The 19014-nt window shown below is 45.3% G+C and overlaps 1 protein-coding gene across 4 annotated transcripts in view; it reads right to left on the bottom strand.

Annotated features, from left to right (window-relative positions):
* LOC121289886 (palmitoyltransferase ZDHHC19-like) overlaps nucleotides 1–18764 on the bottom strand; it is a 56143-nt gene extending 37379 nt beyond the window's left edge. For 2 of the 4 annotated variants that reach the window (XM_041209859.1, XM_041209851.1), the window contains exons 1-3: nucleotides 18495–18764; nucleotides 3401–3522; nucleotides 856–1001 (exon numbers count right to left, since the gene is read on the bottom strand). In XM_041209859.1, the coding sequence (XP_041065793.1) occupies nucleotides 856–1001; nucleotides 3401–3522; nucleotides 18495–18598 (372 nt within the window). In that variant the 5' untranslated portion in view covers nucleotides 18599–18764. The remainder of the gene's footprint in view (nucleotides 1–855; nucleotides 1002–3400; nucleotides 3523–18494) is intronic. The other 2 variants (XM_041209842.1, XM_041209833.1) reach the window with 2 other exon arrangements.
* Nucleotides 18765–19014: the final 250 nt, after the last annotated feature.

The following is a 19014-nucleotide window of genomic DNA, read 5'->3' as shown; positions in this document are numbered from 1 at the left end:
TCATCCTATCCAAATGGAAACTAAAATTGGGTGGGCTGTAAAATGGATGGCTGCCTAATCCTTAAATTTATTGCCAGGTGAGTTAGAATAATTTTTTTAAATAAAATGGAACATCATTTACAGAAAATCTGCTACATTACCTATAGAAGGAGTGTATTTCATATAGCTGATATGTACATGTGCCTATACTGTATTTATACATCTAGATTGACATCTACACGTACACTTCTAGTGGATGCCACTGGATAGCAATCAGGAGTATGAGTCACCACTGGCGATCTAACAAAACACCCAAAATTGTCAATGCTTTAGCAGCTAAGGAGCTCATACATTTCAAAATTCCCACTTTCATCAGCTCTGTAAAACATTAGGCAACAAATTAACAACAAACATCAATTATTCATAGAATACACAGAGTGTGTAATAAACATTTAGCATGTGTAATGGTCCATAATCTGTAGATTATGTTTTTGTCAAGAATATTAGAAAACGTGAAAGCGTAAATGAATAAAACTGATTGGCTTATGTTGCCCTTTTCCCAGGCAGACAGTCCAGAAATAATATCCCCTATCAGGGATCTATTTAATCAGCTCCTTCCCCAGAGTTAGTCAAGGAAGCTCATCACAAGTATGGTTACATCTTGTATGATGAACATTTCAGCTGACTTCGCAAACAAGGGCAGAATACGTTTTCAAGTGAAGGAAAAAGGGATGCAGAAATGAGAAACAAGGAGTAAAGGAGGAGAAAAAGTAAAAATGAAAAGCTTAAAGGTTTGAAAAAAACTCCATGTATTTTCTGTGGTTCAGTTTCATACCATCTGCCCATGTGTAGTCTGTCTACTTTTGAGCTGCTCACCTCCACACAGACGTTGCAGAGTCTGCAGTGTGAACAGCGGGGTGGGCGATAGAACTGACAGACTCTGCACCATTTCAAACAAAATATCTTGCCATTGACCTTCACGACTTTAGGATCTAGGCTGTCATGCATCGATATATGTGAACCTGCCATTGGAAAGAATAAATGTTTTGAATTACACCGGTTTTGAAATTTGAACAGCAAAAATTACTCAGGCGGTACCTACTTGGTAGCTATAGCATACAATGGGGGAATCCCAGTGAACTTCACAGGCTGATGCACATGTATGGGGTTGGGTTGGAGAATTCCATTGTGGGGAAAGCTGCAGAGCTGCAGAGAGGCACATTCGCACCACAATAAACAATAAGCTACTGAGCTCTTGTTCGTAACCATTCAAGTCAAGAAAGAAAAAATTGCATTTACATAGTGTCTTCTCTTTTTCCTTGTACCACAGATTAAGCCATACCACTTCTTCATTTCAGCTCTTCAGAATGTAAAGCCCTTTGCCAGAGGAGGAAGAGAACAAGACTGATCATGAAGATGCACTGTGACTTGATCCACCTCCTATAGCTGTCAGCTCAGATATAGACAGAACACAGTAAGATGCTTAAATGTTAGGTTAGATGGAGGACCTACACATGGCAACTCACTCGGCACGTGCACAGGAGTTGCACGGAGAAATAGGACACCACAGTTGCCAACTCACTGGAGAGTGTTGTAAGGTGTTGGACATAGTCCGTTGGGCCTTATTAAGGTATTCATAGTTTTAGATAGCTCATCAGTAAGTATTTATTAACTACTAGAAACTATATGCATAGGCACAGTAAAGGTCAAAGCTGGGAGCTGTATCCATGCTTTCTTCTAGACACAACTCCATCAAACACTACACTGACCTCTAGGTGCAGGTCGAGTGTTCTGTTACAGCACTTTGTGGGTAATACTGTACTCAGTCCCATGTTAACCCTTTATGTGCCAGATCCTTATACTACACCACGCCCCACCCCAAGTTTTAACCAAGGTGTTTACATGTTATCCTAGTTTACCCATGTATTATGTCATTACCACTACCCCATCTCCCCCACCCTCATCCAAAGTCTCTAAATTCATAGGTTCAGGCAATCTAGAGAAGCATATTATCTAAACACTGAGAGATTGCAGAGTTCTGAGGTGCAGAGGCATTTGGGTGTCCTAGTGCATGAATCACAAAATGATAGTATGCAGGCACAGCAAGTAATTAGGAAAGCTAATAGAATGTTATCACTTATTGCGAGGGGAATTAAATACAAAAGTAGGGAGGTTATGCTTCAGTTGCACAGGGGCTAGTGAGACCACATTTGGAGTACTGTGTACAGTACTGGTCACATTATTTAAGGAAGGATGTAAATGCGTTGGACGCAGTTCAGAGAGGGTTTCCTAGACTAATACCTGGAATGAGTGGACTGGACAGACTAGGCTTGTATTCGCTAGAGTTTAGAAGAGTAAGAGGCGGCTTGATTGAAACATATAAGACCCTGAGGGGTCTTGACAGAATTGATATGGAGAGGAAGACTCCTCTTGTGGTAGAATCTAAAACTGGGGGTCATCATTTAAGGAGAGGCGAAATCGTTTCACTCAGAGGGTTGTGAGTCTTTGGAACTCTCTTCCTGAAAAGGTGGTTGAAGCAGTGTCTATGAATATTTTTAAGGCAGAAGTAGATAGATTCTTGGTAAGCAAGGGGGTTATAGATTATTGGGGGTAGATGGGATGCAGATTTCAGGTTACTATCAGATCAGCCATGATCTTATTAAGCAGACTCCAGGGGCTGAATGGCCTGCTCCTTGTTTGTATGTATGTATGTACGCAGGCCTTATAGCCCTTACACATCTTGTTCTCCCTACTGTTGGAGAGGTGGTGGGCTCTGTCTCTGAAGGTAAACTTTGTTGAATTGGAGGTTGTTCTGGCATCTGAGCATCTTATCATCTTCTTTTTCCATTCTTTGGCATTGAATCACTCTTTGTCAATTCTCCAATTGTCTTGATAGATGGTGGTTGGTTTATCCCACTCTTTAAGCGGCAGACAAACTCTGGGCTTGTCTCTATGGTGTTTATTCCCTTCTTCCTTCGTGTGACTCACTGTGATGCACGCTGGGATGGAAGATGGCCCTTCCTGTTGTGAGGGTTTGACTTGGCAGTAAGCTCATCTTTGCGTTTGGCTGTATAGTGTGCTGTCATCAATGGATGGCTGCTACTTGGTTAGCCCATTTCGGATGCAGCAGATAGGCCTCATCTGAATAAATTAACTTTGACATTAAATGCTACCAGCATACAATTATAACCCAAGCACTACTGCTTGCACTAAAATGAAGAGCAATGCATTTTTGGCTGAAAGTGTGTGCCTACAACAATCCTGCTGCCACTTTGTATCCTGAGTTAATGACATAGTGCCTGAAAGACATGCTCTACTCAGCCTGATTTATCAAAACAGGTTTTATAATGAGTGGATCCCATGTCAAATGAACAAGGTTTGACGGCTTTGACCATTTCTTTGAGAAATTAAATTGCTTTACCTTGTTGTAGAATTCCGGGGTCCATGAAGCTGGTGATAATGAAACTTGTAAAGCACAGTGTGAACAAGATTCCAGCAGCGACTGGGAATGCCAGGGAAACTTTAACAGCCAAGAAAGCACAACTGAAAAAGAGAGACAAACTTTAGAAAAATGAATTTTATAACCTGGAATTAACAAGACAGTAAGTATATACTTTGTAAACAAGGATACAATCCAGATTTGCAGTTTCTTGATCTCTGTTGCCATTTTTTGAAAAAAATTGACTTTTAAAGGTACTGCTCACATCCAAAACAATTCTCTCTCTCGTTCTTTCTTCCTGTAATTGTCCACAATAGCCAACTCCTGCTGTCTTGTTCTATCTCGCTTTTTGCCTTTGTTTCCTTTCATAGGAATATAGGAACAGGAGGAGGCCATTTAGCCCCTTTAGCCTGTTCTGACATTCAGTGAAATCATGGCTGATCTGTGATCCAACTCCATATACCTACCCCATATCCCCTAATACCTAACACTTGTAACACTAGTAGAGGTGTTCCCTAATTTCATCCCTGAATGGTCTAACCGTAATTTTAGACTCTGCTGCCTTGTCTGAGACATCCCAGCCAGTAGAAATAATGGGCTGAATAATACAGCCTATGGAGGTAGGTAGGAGTCCCGCCTGGAAGTGTGTGGATCACCAACTCCTTTCCCCATCTTTCCAGGATGCTGGATAATACACTAATCATTAATCAGCAACAGCCAGGCTGGTTACCAAACAACAGCGTCAGTGAAGGATGGGCTACTTACCCAACGGACTAGGACTATTGAGGATAGGACGTCTGGGCACTGAGCTGCCAGGAAGGAGGTCATGGCCACTCATTTAAAGGGACCCCTGGCACGGGGCTGTGTTAGTTGCAACAGGGATATTTGTTTGTCTGACGTAAAAAGACTTTGTTCCTGAATATAATCATTTGGAAATATTGCCAGAACTGAGTGAGATTTTTAATTTATTTTTGACTGTTTTCATCGAATGGAACGATTCTGCACCTTTGAGGCTCCATTATGGAGAGGTACATACACATCAGCGCTGACGCCCTTCAAAAGAGGACAGTTACCCAGTGCCACAGGACGATGAATGATCTCCTCCGTTCCACCAGGGTAAGTCACTCTTCTCTTCACTCTCAACCCACACTCACAAACAAATCACACATCCACAGGGATCTCACTCACTGCCAGCTCATGGGACATCACCATTCACTGTCTCACACACACTTTCATTGCCCTCATCTCGTCCATGGGATCACTCATCACCCACATAGGACAGACATACTTATCATCTGGCCAGGCAGGTGCCCTGCTAACACTTTCTCCATCTCTATTCATGCAGGACAACCTGGCACACAACAACAGGGAGAGGTCACAGACTGGTGGAGGAATGCCTGAAATCAAGGTCCTCGCCAGCTTTGAAAACAGAGCCATCCAGCTGGACGGTGAGGATCTGGACCGGTCCTGTACTGACAGTGAGGACGGAGGTGCTCTACCAGACGAGGGTCCAGGAGTGTAACATATATCAGATAACCATGCTGTGATTAATGTGTCCTGTTTCACAGGCCACTGCCATGCACTAATTATCTCCAATTGCTTTCACAGGCACATCTGGGAAACAGATGACGGAGTCCACGACACAGGGCCTCCAATCAAGCTCCGAAGAAATCTTTGAAGAGGAATCTGAAGGCACCCTCCTTGAAATCCCATCACAGTGCTCACCCACACCTTCCACCAGCGCAGATTCACAGGTGGGACCTAGCTTTAGAATAGCCTCAGGATCACAATCTGGTGAGCATACCGCACTGTCTGATCCACAACAGGCGGAGGCAGGACCTCCCTGGTGTCTCATTGGAGGACTGCTGGAGGCCAGAAATTTCCTGAGTTCAAGTCAGATGACGAGCCTCTGGACTCCGTCATGTCACAGTTGCTGGAGCTGCAAAGGCAAGTCAGGGAACATCAGGAAGGGATGTCTGCCGCACCCTTCAGATGGCGAGGCACGATGGAGGACTGTCCACCTTCAGGCTGAGGTGATAGCGCCAGCATGCCAATGCGCCGAGGTCAGCACTGGTAGGATGGCGACTGTCATGGAGATCTAGGTCCTGGACATTGGCCTTGCACTGCTGCACAGGATCAACTCCATCATCGACACCATAGTTGGCCCCCAACAGCGTGTACGTGAGACGGGTGCTGGGCAGCTCGATTTCTCTCCAACTACCAGTTCTCCTCAAGGAGTCTGCCTGGGGCCCTCGGGCACAAACAGGGAGTAGGATCAGCCGATGCACACTCTGGGGCCATCCACCCAGCTGACTCCAAGACTGTCCGGCCCATTCAAATCCTCTCTTCCACAAGCTGAAGAGGATGCCACTGTTACACAGCAGGACCCCAAAATCAGGCTGGGACCCTGCAAGTCTCGGCCCTCCAGAAGACATCCGCCCAGGTCATCATAGACAGGGTGTAGCAGTCAGCAGACTGCTTTCACCTCCGTTGTGGATGTCTGGGGAGCACCAAGATGCAGCAGCAGGGTTAGGAAAGTTAAGAAGAATTAGTTGCACAGCCTGGGCATGGGTGTTAATCATTTGTACATACTGTTCACTATTGTCAATAAACTCCCAAGAAGGTCCCCTTGCCTATGGCTCCTTGTTCTGATGAACAATGTTCTTGTCACTCAGATGTGAAACCATTCTGGACAAGATAAAGGCAGTTGCCTCTGTCCAGGACCTCTTCCCTGTGCTCTGTGCAGCCTTCAAACCAAAGTGATTGTCCGGCCTCACACTCCCTGCAAAATTACTGGTGCCTGCACCTCGGCGATGCTTGTCATTGCTGCCAGAATGTAGTGGGCAGGCACCACAGAGTTCTCTCATTCTCTCGATGTGCTCTCAGCACATTTAAGGTGGGGCTGGCTCCCATCTCTTCAGCATCTGTGACCACTAATGCTGTGCTCCTGAAGGGCTCAGGTGCTGAAGACGGACAAAGGATCAGATGCTTCTAAAGTTTCATGACTGAGTCTATGATGTGACCCTGATCACAGAGCTCAAGTGAGCTGCCCTCTGCCAGACAGAGGCTATGTGAAGATTGATGGAGTGTCCTCACTGCAGGTCGTCATTATCCTCCTGCGATCAGGTGACTATTCGGACCTCCACTGCCTCTCCATGACAGGAACATTCTCACAGAGGGTATTCATGCTGCCATTAGCCAGACTGGAGTCAAAAAATCACAAATGTGATGTGAGGATCTATGTGGTCAGTTCACTGCATGTCGTCATCATCCTCCACAAACCCAGCAGCTATTAGGGCCTCCCAAGTGCACCTACCTCATCTAGCCAGTGCGAGGGCCTCATCCCTGTTATCGTCACCTCTGAGGGCCTCCTCATTCTCATCCCCATTGGCGTCCTCCTCATCGGTAAAGTCCTCTGGCTCCTCCATCTCCTCCTCAGCCAGCTCGTTTCTCCGTTGCAGCACCAGGTTGTAAAGGGCGCAGCAGACAATGACGATGTGTGACACCCTCTGCGGACTGTATTGCAGGGCTCCACCAGACCAGTCCAGGCACCGGAGCCGTGTCTTCAGCATCCCGATGGTCTGCTCCACCAAGTTGCAAGCTGCAGCATGAGACTCACTATACCGTCGCTCTGCTGCTGTCTGAGGCCGCCGCACAGTGTCTTCAGCCACAGTCTCTGTGGGTAGCCCTTGTCCCCAAGGAACCATCCCTGCAGCTTCTGTGGACCCTGGAAGACTTCGAGGATCTGTGACTGACTGAGGATGTAAGAGTCATGCACAGTCCCTGGAACCATGCGTACACCTTCAGGCTGCTTTTCTGGTGGTCGCGTACCAGCTGCACATTCAATGTAGTCCACCGTGTGTTGCAATGGAGATCTGAGTGCCACGTGAGTGCAGTTGATCACATCCTGAATCTGTGGGAAACCTGAGATCTGGACGAATCCAGTCTTGCATCTTGGCTATCCTGGTCCTGGGCGAAATGCACAAAGTTGTGTGCCCTTGCAAAGATAGCATCTGTGACCTCATGGATGCTTTTTTGTGGGTGGAGACATGTGAGAACCCATAGAGGTCTCTATGGAGCCCTGAAAAGAGCCACTGGCATAGAAATTGAGCATCATGGTCACTTTCACAGCCAACGACAGTGGATGCACTCCATGTCCCCTTGGGGCCAAGTCCTGCAGATGTGACCGACCAGTTCCCCAGACATGTGCCGTCTTCAGCGGCACTGGTTTTCAGTCGTCTGCAGGAATGACAGGCTGCGTCTATAGACCCTGGGTCTAGCTAGGTGTCGACCAGCGACGCATCACTGTGGCTCTTCGATGGCGTGTGTGGGAGCCCCAGCCGCCATTTCTTCCTGAGGTTGCTGCTCCTGCCTCTGCGCAGTCAGGAGCTTCAGTCATTCCCTTCTCTATCTTCTTCACTCTCTGCAGGCCTTCAGGCATACAGCTAGTTCACCAGGCTCCATGATCCTGATGTACTCTTGCAGGGTGAAAGAGAGAGGTGTGGTTAGTATGGGTATACTAAGAACCTGTCCTGGTTAAATGTGAAGATCCCTTAAGGCTTTCCGGAGAGTGTTGGCCACTACTTGTGTGGCCAGAGATGAGCGCGCTGCATGGCTGCCCAAAACCTCACCACCTCGACCCCACTCCACGTGACCAAAGCAGCAGCTTTGCCCATTGCACTGCATGCTGTGCTCTTAGCTCAGGTGCAGGCATTCTCCTAATCCACACTGCAAGGCTGCACTGTTAGCATGATCCATGGGGGAGACTGGCCCAAACCGGGATGCTGACATTGCTAGGGGCTGTGAACACCTCCACCAGTGTCTGCTCCATGGCCAGCTTTAGCAAGGGGATTGTACAGTGTATACAGTCGTCCAATTGTTCTGCAGCCCACTAAAGTGCTAATGACTTTGCAGTCCATGCCAGGGGGTGAAAAGCTTTGGAGCATTTGTTGGCACTTTGGTGTCTCTGTATTGCTTGAGTGGGCAGAATTGCGAGGAGTCCGTCTCCAATCATATCAATGTGACCGTGCCTGAACTGTCTCAGTTACAGAGGAATGGTCACTTTATATAACTGGTGTTTTTCCCATGCTGAGAGAACACTCTTGCCCACAGAACATATTATTTCAGTTGATTGGGTTGCTAATGAGTTAACTATCACTTAATTGACAATTTGAAAATGGTGGGCTCCTGATTTTGAGGGTTGCCCGCCCATTGTAATTTTGCTTCCTGGCGTGGTGATATTGGGAATGCGACCCGATGTCATCATGCTGAATATTACATTGCCGTGAGCAGTCCTGTTTCCAGTTACATTATTCAGCCCAGTTTCTCTTCATCTGCCTGACCTGTTCCCCTTAAAATCTTAAACTTTGATCAAACCACCGCTTAACTTTCTAAACTGCAGGGAATACAATCCTAGTTTGTGCAATATCTCCTTGTAATTTAGTCCTTGGAGTCCAGGTATCGTTCTAGTAAATTTAAATTGCATTCCCCCAAATCCAAAATATCCTTCTGAAGGTGTGGTTCCCAGAAGAGTTCACAGTACTCCCTCCCTAACAACACTGTGGGTGTACCTACAGCACATGAACTATAGAAGTTCGAGAAGGCAGCTCACCACTACCTTCTCAAGTGCAATTCGGAATGCGCAATAAATGCTGGCCTAGCCAGTGATGCCCACATCTTGTGAAACAATAAAAAAAATGTAGTCTAACCATAGCTTCGCATAACTGTATCATAACTTGTTTATCTTGTATGTTGTCCAGATATGAAGACCAACATTCCATTAGTGTTTTGATTATTTTCTGCACAAGTTCATGACATTATAATGATCTATGTACCTGGATCCCCAAGTCTTTTTGGATCTCCACTGCTTCCAACTTTTTGTCATTTGGAAACTATGCTGTTTTATTCTTTTAAGTTCTCACATTTGCTTACAATAGCTGAGATTTTCGGCTCTGAGCCTAAATTCCCTGGTGGGGTCGGGAAGCAAGAGTGTTGTCCGCCATGGAGCCCAATGGGAAATTGCGCTGAATTGCATGATTCTGGGATCATTAATTATGCAGCAGGGGGTTTCCCGACATTGTTCACGGCAGGACGGGTAGCAAGTCACCCGCACCGTCATAACTGGGTGCCATTTTTAAAAGGCCAGGACTTGAAACACGGAACCCAAGAAGCACCAGCACCCAGATTCAGTGACGTTTCACTGGAAAAACTGCTGAATGCAGTGGAGCACAGAGGGGGACGTCCTCTACCCCAGGAATGGAAAGAGGAGGCCCACCCAACTCACCAACCCTGCATGGGCTGCAGTTGCCAGGGTGGTAAATGCCAACTGGATTCACCAGGTGACAGCCCTGCAGTGCAGGAAAAGAATGAATAACCTCGTCTGCGCCACCAGGGCAAGTGAACACTCAGCTCTCCATACTCACCTCACTGAATGGGAACTGGGGCATGGGCCTCAGGGACAAGGCCACTATCTGTGCTGCCCATGCAAAAAAGAGCATCTCAACCTGATGCTCCCACTGCGTTCCCCTATCACACCCATCCAAGACCCCTGCAAGACTTCCATCATCCCTACCTCCCACTTTTTAACATCCAAACCTGCCCCGCCTCTATGCTTCTCTCCTCCCTGCCTTCTTCTCCCGCACCCCACCTCCTCCCAGACAAAGGCCCTCATCACACACCATTACCTACTGCAGCTGTACACCTGCTGCTTGATGCTCCACTTGGTTGAGGCTCCACCCACAGTTCCTGGCTCCAACACCATCTCCAGGCTCCACCTGCAGCTCCAGGCATCCATCCAAGTCCCAACTTGTGCATGCCACATTGCTCCGGATGTGTTCTGGAGTGGGGTGAAATCCCACTGGCAGGACGGTCGATTGGATGGGGTTGGGGGCGGAAATTCCGGTTGGGTATTCATTTTAATCCTGACTATGGAATGCAAAACAGGCTTCCTGACTGCCCCTGGTGGGAATGGCGAACTGCCATTATCCCACCAGGATGGTCGGGATCACAAGTTCCCGCCGTCAGGAAGCTGATCTTTCAGCTCCAGACATATTGTCTGCCCCCGCCCACCACAAACCCTGCTGCTGGCGGGAGGGGACAATTCCGCCCATTGTAATGCATTTGCCACAGTTTTTCCCATTCATATATTCTATTAATATCTGTCATTTTATGCTTGAATAATAATTGCATCCTTGCAATGTCAAACCAACCCAACAGCACAAAAAAGTTGCATTTATAGTGTTTCTTTGACATACAAATCATACATATCAAGGTGTTTCATAAGTGCACACAAATGAGATGAAAACCAAGACTTAAAAGGGTGATTATAAGCTTGGTGGAAGAGTTTTGCAAAAGTTTTGAGAGGGAAAGATGGAGAGGTTTAGGGAAGAGGTTCCAGAGAATGAAGGCCAAAGTTATTAATTATGGGCTGAAAGAAGAGGTGCAATAAGGAGTTTGGGGCTGGTTGAAGTGTGAAGAATGAAGGCTTTCTGACAACTTCCAACACATTGAGTGTTGACATGTATAAACCGCTGGATGTGTACAAGCACAATCTGTACGTTCAGTAGTTGAGGGAGGTTTCTGTGGGAGCCTGCAAAGCAATATATATGACATTTCTTGCACCCTGGGGAAGTCAGCAACCCTGTAAAACTAAATTGTCCCATCTCATGGTTACCTTTTTGTGATGCTGATCTGAATTGACCAACTGTCCTATGATGGGCAACCGTGACTTGACAAATGCATTTTCATGCTACAATCTGGTTGATATATTAGAGATTGTCGGTGGCTGCCTGAACTGAACCTGTGCTTCAAAACTTGAGTAGGACACATATGAACATATGAAATAGGAGCAGAAGTAGGCTATTTGGCCCCACGAGCCTGCTCCACCATTCAATAAGATCATGGCTGATCTGTTTGTGTTTTGAGTTCCACATTCCCATCTACCCCCAATAACCTTCGATTCCCTAGCCCACTGCTATGGTGAATCAGTCAGTGACCTGTCTTTGTCAGTGAGAAGCAAGTTTCCAGGTGTGCATAGGCAAAATAGCAAAGAAATTGTTGCAAAAAACATTTCCCAGAATCAGAAATTATTAGCCAAACTCTCCAGACTTTTCTCTCTCAACAATACCATCTGACCCTGACAGCTGCTGTAATATAAATATCTGTCTAAGTTACTAGGGCACATTCAAAATATAAAAGCAGAAAACTCAGAGTTGTAGCACCATGGGCCCTTGTTCTAATGTTTGGAAACCAGGACAAACCTGATCAAGTTTCCTGTCAACTACGGTGAAGGGGAACCTTTGCTTAGGATAATAGAAGACATTTCAGGGGTACTAGTTCTCAGGTATGTACAGGTGATATTCCCAATCAGTAAAGCCAACCTCCTACTTTTTACTCACTAACAGAAAAAGTAAGATTATACCATAAGTTAAGGAAGGTCTTGAAACATTTTTTTATTGCTCTGTCTTTACTCTCTTTTTCTGGCCATTTTCCTTACTTTCCTTGGTTTATTTTACCCTGCAAGAGATTTGCTTCCATAATTAAGTGGGATAGCAACAGCATGCAGCCAAAGTCTAACAGGGCTTGAAGAACAATTGCCGCAAAAATTTAACTGTGATGCTTAATGATATGGTAGAAAGACTTGGAAAAGGCATTGTAGGCAGGTCACAGGCTTCTTGCTGACTCGGTTTTGCAAATGATAATGAACTCCGCAGCTTAACTATAATACCATACAGTGGCAATATCTGGAGAACTACATAAACTTGTGTCAGAAATTTAGTCACATTCAGATCTCCTTGTAGGAGATAAATTCCTAGAATAGGTGTGGAGGAGAAAGGAGAATATTCAGCGTGACATTAGTCGTCTCAATTTCGCTGCTACTCTCACCCATTCTAACCTGTCTCTCTCTGAACTTACTGCACTCCGTTCTCTCAGGTCCAACCCCAACATTGTCATTAAACCCGCTGACAAGGGTGGTGCTGTTGCTGTCTGGCACACTGACCTCTACCTCATGGAGGCTGAGCGTCAACTCACAGACAGTTCCTCCTACCTCTCCCTGGACCATGATCCCACCACTGAACATCAAGCCATTGTTTCCAGGACTGTCACTGACCTCATCTCCTCTGGGGTTCTTCCTCCCACAGCTTCCAACCTGATAGTCGCCTAACCTCGGACGGCCCGCTTCTACCTCTTACCCAAAATCCACAAACAGAACTGTCCCAGTAGACCAATCATGTCAGCCTGCTCCTGCCCCACAGAACTCATTTCTCGTTATCTTGACTCCCTTCTATCTCCCCTTGTCCAGTCCCTTCCCACCTACATCCGTGATTCCTCTGACACCTTACATCACATCAACAATTTCCAGTTCCCTGGCCCCAACTGCTTCCTCTTCACCATGGATGTCCAATCCCTCTACACCTCCATCCCCCACCAGGATGGTCTGAGGGCTCTTAGCTTCTTCCTCGAACAGAGGCCCGAACAATCCCCATCCAACACTACTCTCCTCCGTCTGGCTGAACTTGTTCTCACACTGAACAATTTCTCCTTCAACTCCTCTCGCTTCCTCCAAATAAAAGGTGTGGCTATGGGTACCCGCATGGGCCCCAGCTATGCCTGTCTCTTTATAGGGTATGTGGAACATTCCTTGTTCCAGTCCTACTCCGGCCCCCTTCCACAGCTCTTTCTCCGGTACATTGATGATTACTTCGGTGCTGCTTCATGCTCTCGTCGGGACTTGGAAAAATTTATTAATTTTGCTTCCAATCTCCACCCCTCCATCATTTTCACATGGTCCATCTTTGACACTTCCCTTCCCTTCCTTGACCTCTCTATCTCAATCTCTGGTAATAGACTGTCCACCGATATCCATTACAAGCCTACTGACTCCCACAGCGACCTCGACTACAGCTCCTCACACCCCACTTCCTGTAAGGACTCCATCCCATTCTCTCAATTCCTTCGCCTCCGTCGCATCTGTTCTGATGATGCTACCTTCAAAAACAGTTCCTCTGACATGTCCTCCTTCTTCCTTAACCGAGGTTTTCCACCCACGGTCATTGACAGGGCCCTCAACCGTGTCTGGCCCATCTCCCGCGCATCCGTCCTCACGCCTTCTCCTCCCTCCCAGAAACATGATAGGGTCTCCCTTGTCCTCACTTATCACCCCACCAGCCTCCGCATTCAAAGGATCATCCTCCACCATTTCCGCCAACTCCAGCATGATGCCACCACCAAACACATCTTCTTTTCACCCCCGCCGGCGGGATTCCGTGGGGATCGTTCCCTCCAGAACACCCTGGTCCACTCCTCCATCACCCCCTACTCCTCAATCCCCACCCACGGCACCTCCCCATGCCCACGCAAAAGATGCAACACCTGCCCCTTCACTTCCTCTCTCTTCACCGTCCAAGGGCCCAAACACTCCTTTCAAGTGAAGCAGCATTTCCCCCAACTTAGTCTACTGCATTCGTTGCTCCCAATGTGGTCTCCTCTACATTGGAGAGACCAAACGTAAACTGGGCGACCGCTTTGCAGAACACCTGCGCAAGAATGACCCAAACCTCCCTGTCGATTGCCATTTTAACACTCCACCCTGCTTTCATGCCCACATGTCTGTCCTTGGCTTGCTGCATTGTTCCAGTGAAGGCCAACGCAAACTGGAGGAACAGTACCTCATCTTCCGACAAGGCACTTTACAGTCTTCCGGACTGAATATTGAATTCAACAATTTTAGATCACAAACTCCCTCCTCCATCCCCACCCCCTTTCTGTTTCTTCCCCCTTCCTTTTGTTTTTTCCAATAATTTATATAGATTTTTCTTTTCCCACCTATTTCCATTATTTTTAAATCTTTTATGCCCCGCTAGTCTTTCCACCCCACCCCCACTAGAGCTGTACCTTGAGTGCCCTACCATCCATTCTTAATTAGCACATTCGTTTAGATAATATCACTACCTTCAACACCTCTGTGTTCTTTTGTTCTTTTGTCTGTGACATCTTTTGATTATCTGCTCCTATCACTGCTTGCTTGTCCCTACAACCACACCACCCCCCCAACTTCTCTCCCCCCCACCCCCTCCACCTTAAACCAACTTATATTTCACCCCTCTCCTTATTTTCGCTCAGTTCTGTGGAAGGGTCATGAGGACTCGAAATGTCAACTCTTTTCTTCTCCGCCAATGCTGCCAGACCTGCTGAGTTTTTCCAGGTAATGCTGAAAAAAGTCAGTTTGTCGAAGCTTTTCACCTTGCACTCCACAGGGTAATTGCAAGAATATCGATGTCAGGGGAAGCAACAACTTTACACTGTATAAGAAAAGAGTGCTGACTAATTGGCAAATGGACTCTGATTGGTTGAGGCATTGCCATGGAGAATGCACCACTTAATGGTAATTGCCAGTTAAATTTCAAACAATGCTTGGCAGTTAATTGTCAGTCACCATTAACTGGTGCATTCATTCTTCATGGTAATGCTTCTACCAATCAGAGCCCACTCACTAACCGATCAGCATTCTCTTCTCATTCAGTATAAAATTGTTGCTTCCCCTGACATTTGTATTCTTGCAATTGTCCTGATGAGTGCAAGACAGAAAGCTTTGACAAAATATCTTTTTTCAGCAATATTTATTACCTAGGTTTAACAATCACTTTGCTGAATCCTGTTCTATAATTTTACATGTATATTTAAATTTAAATTTAGTATCTTTAAAACATTAAAAGATAGCTTGTTATATATATTACTCATGCACTTTGAGGGAAATACCATGTCCTGACTTTCTATGGGCATCATCACAGGAGATCATCCAGTTTAATATTATAATTGTTATTTCAATGTCTCATGATCCAATTAACCACCTGCCATCTAACCCTAGTTCACCTAGTGAAAGTCACCATAGCCCCAGAGGGCCATAGGTTGCTCTCTCATTACACAGAGACAATTGGTGATGAGTTTAACCTAAGGGTCACCACACCTCAGCTGAGGGATGAGGTTGAGAAGGCAGGGCCTTCATGGATAATCTCAACTGGCACAGGAACTGAACCCATGCTTTTGGCATCACTCTATATCACAAACTAGCTATTCAGCCAACTGAGCTAACCAACCCCAGAGATTACTCATGGCCCTGATTCTCCTTGTATCATGTCATGGCTTTAAATGTTCCATAAGGAGGTGAGCGGGGCTGATTGCTTTTGACATCAAGGCAGCATCTGACTGAGGAACCTTAACAAAATTGAGTTCAGTGGAATTAGGGGGAAAACTCTCCATTGGTTAGCATAAAGGAAGAGGGTAGTGGTTGTTGGAGGTCAATCATTTAAGCCCAAGGACATTGGTGCAGGAGTTCCTCAGGGTAATGTTCTTGGCCCAATTATCTACAGCTGATTAATCAATGACCTTACTCCACCATAAGGTCACAAGTAGGGATGGTCTCTGATGATTGCAATGTGCCCAGTACCATTTTCAACTCTTTAGCTACTGAGCAATCCATGCCTGCTTGCAACGTAGATAACCTAGATAACATTCAGACTTGGGCTGATCTGTGGCACGTAACATTGGCTCCATAGAAGTGCCAGGTAATAACACTCTTCGACAAGAGAGAATCTAACTTCTTCCCCTTGATTTCAACAGCATTACCATTACTGAATCCTTCACGATCAACATCCTGGAAGTCACCATTGACCAGATACTTAATTGGTCCAGCCACATAAGAGCAGGGATGAGGCTCGGAGGTTGGGAATAACTCACTTCCTGTCTCACCAAAGCCTGCTTGTGATCTACAAGGCACAAGTCAGGATTGTGATGCAATATTCTCCAATTGCCTAAATGAGTGCAGCTTTAAGAACACTCAAGAAGCTCAAAACCAGGAGAAAGTAGCCCTCTTGATCAGCACCCCATCAAACACTTGAAACATTCAGTCCTCTACCGTTGGTTCACAATGGCTGGTGGACTGTGTGCTATTTACAAGATGCACTGCAGCAACTCGCCAAGCCTCATTCGACAGCACCTTCCAAATGACCTCTACCACCTAAGACGAACAAGGGGACACATCCACTTGCCAGCTTCCCTCCAAACCAAGCATCATTCTGACTTGAAACCATATCATCATTCCTTCACAGTCACTTGCTAAAAATCCTGGAACTCCCTCCTAACAGCACTATGAATGCACCTACAGCAGATGGACTGCAGCGGTTTAAGAAGGTGACCCACCACTGCTTTCTCAAGGGCAACTAGAGATGGGGAATAAATGCTGGCCTTGCCAATGACTCTCACATGCCACAAATGAATAAAAAATACATGTACACTGCGTTTAACATGGGCTCAGTGTACCATTAGTGCCTGTCCGAACTAAAATTCCCAATGTTGGCCTGAAATTGAGCTTCAGGTCTTGTTTACATTATTAGGGGAACTATTGACACCTATTTGTCACTTTAAATAGATGAATGTCATGCCACTTTGCTTGATGGCAGCAGCCCTAAGGTAAGCAGTCCTGTTGGCAGGGGGCGGGTGGGAGGATGTGGAGTGGAGTGGCCCAGCTGTTGTGTCACCTATTGCAATTCATTCCTGTATGGGGCCCTAAACAGGCATCTGCATACATAAGTTGCCTAATGCCATTTTAGGTGGTAGGCAGGGATGCCTGAAAAATTACCCAATTGAAAATCTGATCAGATGTCTTTCAGGTATCCTTAGGTTGCTAGATGGTGGTCCCCAAAAAATGGATCTCATTACGCCCATTGTACGTCCATAAGAGGGAACCATTAATGTCCAATTTCTACCCCAATCAAAGAGAAGAAAAGCACATTGGGAGAGAGAGATGTTATGACACAGCAGCTGGTAAAGGCTGAGTTGTTTAAATCCCAGAGGGAAACTTAAACAATTGTCATAACCTATATTTTCAATTAGTATGTTTGAGATGCAGCTGTGAATTCAGGAATAAGACCACCGAGCCTCAAGGGGTTTATTTATATAAAACTAAATTAAACATTTATTAATTTAACAACAAATTAAACACATACACATATCTACAAATTACTACCATTATAACTTTTAAACAAATCCCCAAATTAATCCCTCCCAGGTAAATCTCCACGTAGGCAGCAGACACTGGGCAAAGCACATTTGACCTTACAAATTCAAAATGAGGTTCCTTGCAATTTGGCTCCTTTGCAGATGCAGTTGTAGGCTTAAAGGCTGGTTAGATCTTAAATGCCTCTGCCTTACACACACAAACTCCTTTCTGCTTATACCTAGCTTTTCCTTTGAATGTAAATTTCCCATTGTATTATTAGGTTTTTAATGTCACATCTTCTAACAATAACATTTTCATCCCACTAATTTTATTAGTAATATAAACACATTGCTTGGCATCTCCCACCTAGGTGCAGGATTTTACTCCCACTCTTGAATGCTTTATTCAACAAATGCAGATGTACAGTTAACCTTCTTAACTTCCTTACTGTTTACCTAATTAACATCTCAAAACTACTATACATCAAAGCACCCAGACTAGCTGTCTTTAATCCAATTAGAACAAATACAGACACAGACACCACTAAACTCTATTTTAAGAATAATTTCCAATAACATTATAGACAATAATATCGCTTCATAACAAGAGATGAGAGTTAAAAACAGCACGGGAACACCAATAGCACCAGAGCAGCAAAGGCCATTGGGAGAGAGAGAGAGAGAGAGGAGAGTTAAAAGTGATATGGATAATGATAGCGAGAGTGTGATAGGAGCGTATAAACTTAAGAATGCATCAGCAGATAAGGCGATCATTTCTGTACCTACATACTAACTTTTTGTGATTGATGTACCAGGACACCAGGCCTCTCTGTTCCTCAGAGTTCTACAATCTCTCTCCATTTAAATAATATGCTGCTTTTCAATTCTTCCTGCCAAAGTGAACACATTCACATTTTCCCATATACTTCAAAGCTCAGATTAGTTAATAACTTTTTTATTTCTAATGTTTTAAAAGCAAATTTTTTGGGATTAGTTTACAAATTATAATAAACTTTAAAGGCATTTCATGATTAATTCAAACCACATGGAACCATTCATCTTTGCATATAAAGGTTCTTACGGGAAAGTGAAAAACAAGCTGCTTCCTCCCAGGATCATACAGGTGGTAAAACACACCATCAGGCTCTTGTAGCAGGAGCTTCTCCACCATTGTTCTTCATCCATTTTCCATTACTAATAAATACGCTGGTTTTGAGGCCATGGATTGGTAGGGAAGCTGTTTCTGTTCTTCCCCAACTTCTGTTCAGTTGAAAAGAATCCACAGGGATTCATACAGCACGCCAATACTGCATCACAATCACCAATACCAAAGAGATCATCACAAGCATCATCACTGCAGTGGTGTGTCACAATAACTCATTGTGAAGCAAATGTCACAGTGCCTCATTTTCATTGAGGTCTACCACTGAGTTCATTACAGTCAACCATAACAACTTAAATGTAGAAAATGACACAAAGATGCTTCTCAAGGGAGGGAACAGAGGTAACCAGAAAAATGATCACAATCAGCATTACAGCTGAGGTATGTCACTGTCAACTATTACTCAAGAGATCATGCAGATTTTAATAAGATTTCAGAC

The sequence above is a fragment of the Carcharodon carcharias genome, chromosome 2 (assembly GCF_017639515.1).
Source record: "Carcharodon carcharias isolate sCarCar2 chromosome 2, sCarCar2.pri, whole genome shotgun sequence".
NCBI lineage: Eukaryota > Metazoa > Chordata > Chondrichthyes > Lamniformes > Lamnidae > Carcharodon > Carcharodon carcharias.
Note: the sequence above shows the minus strand (reverse complement) of the source record. Positions and strands in the feature narration are given on the sequence as shown.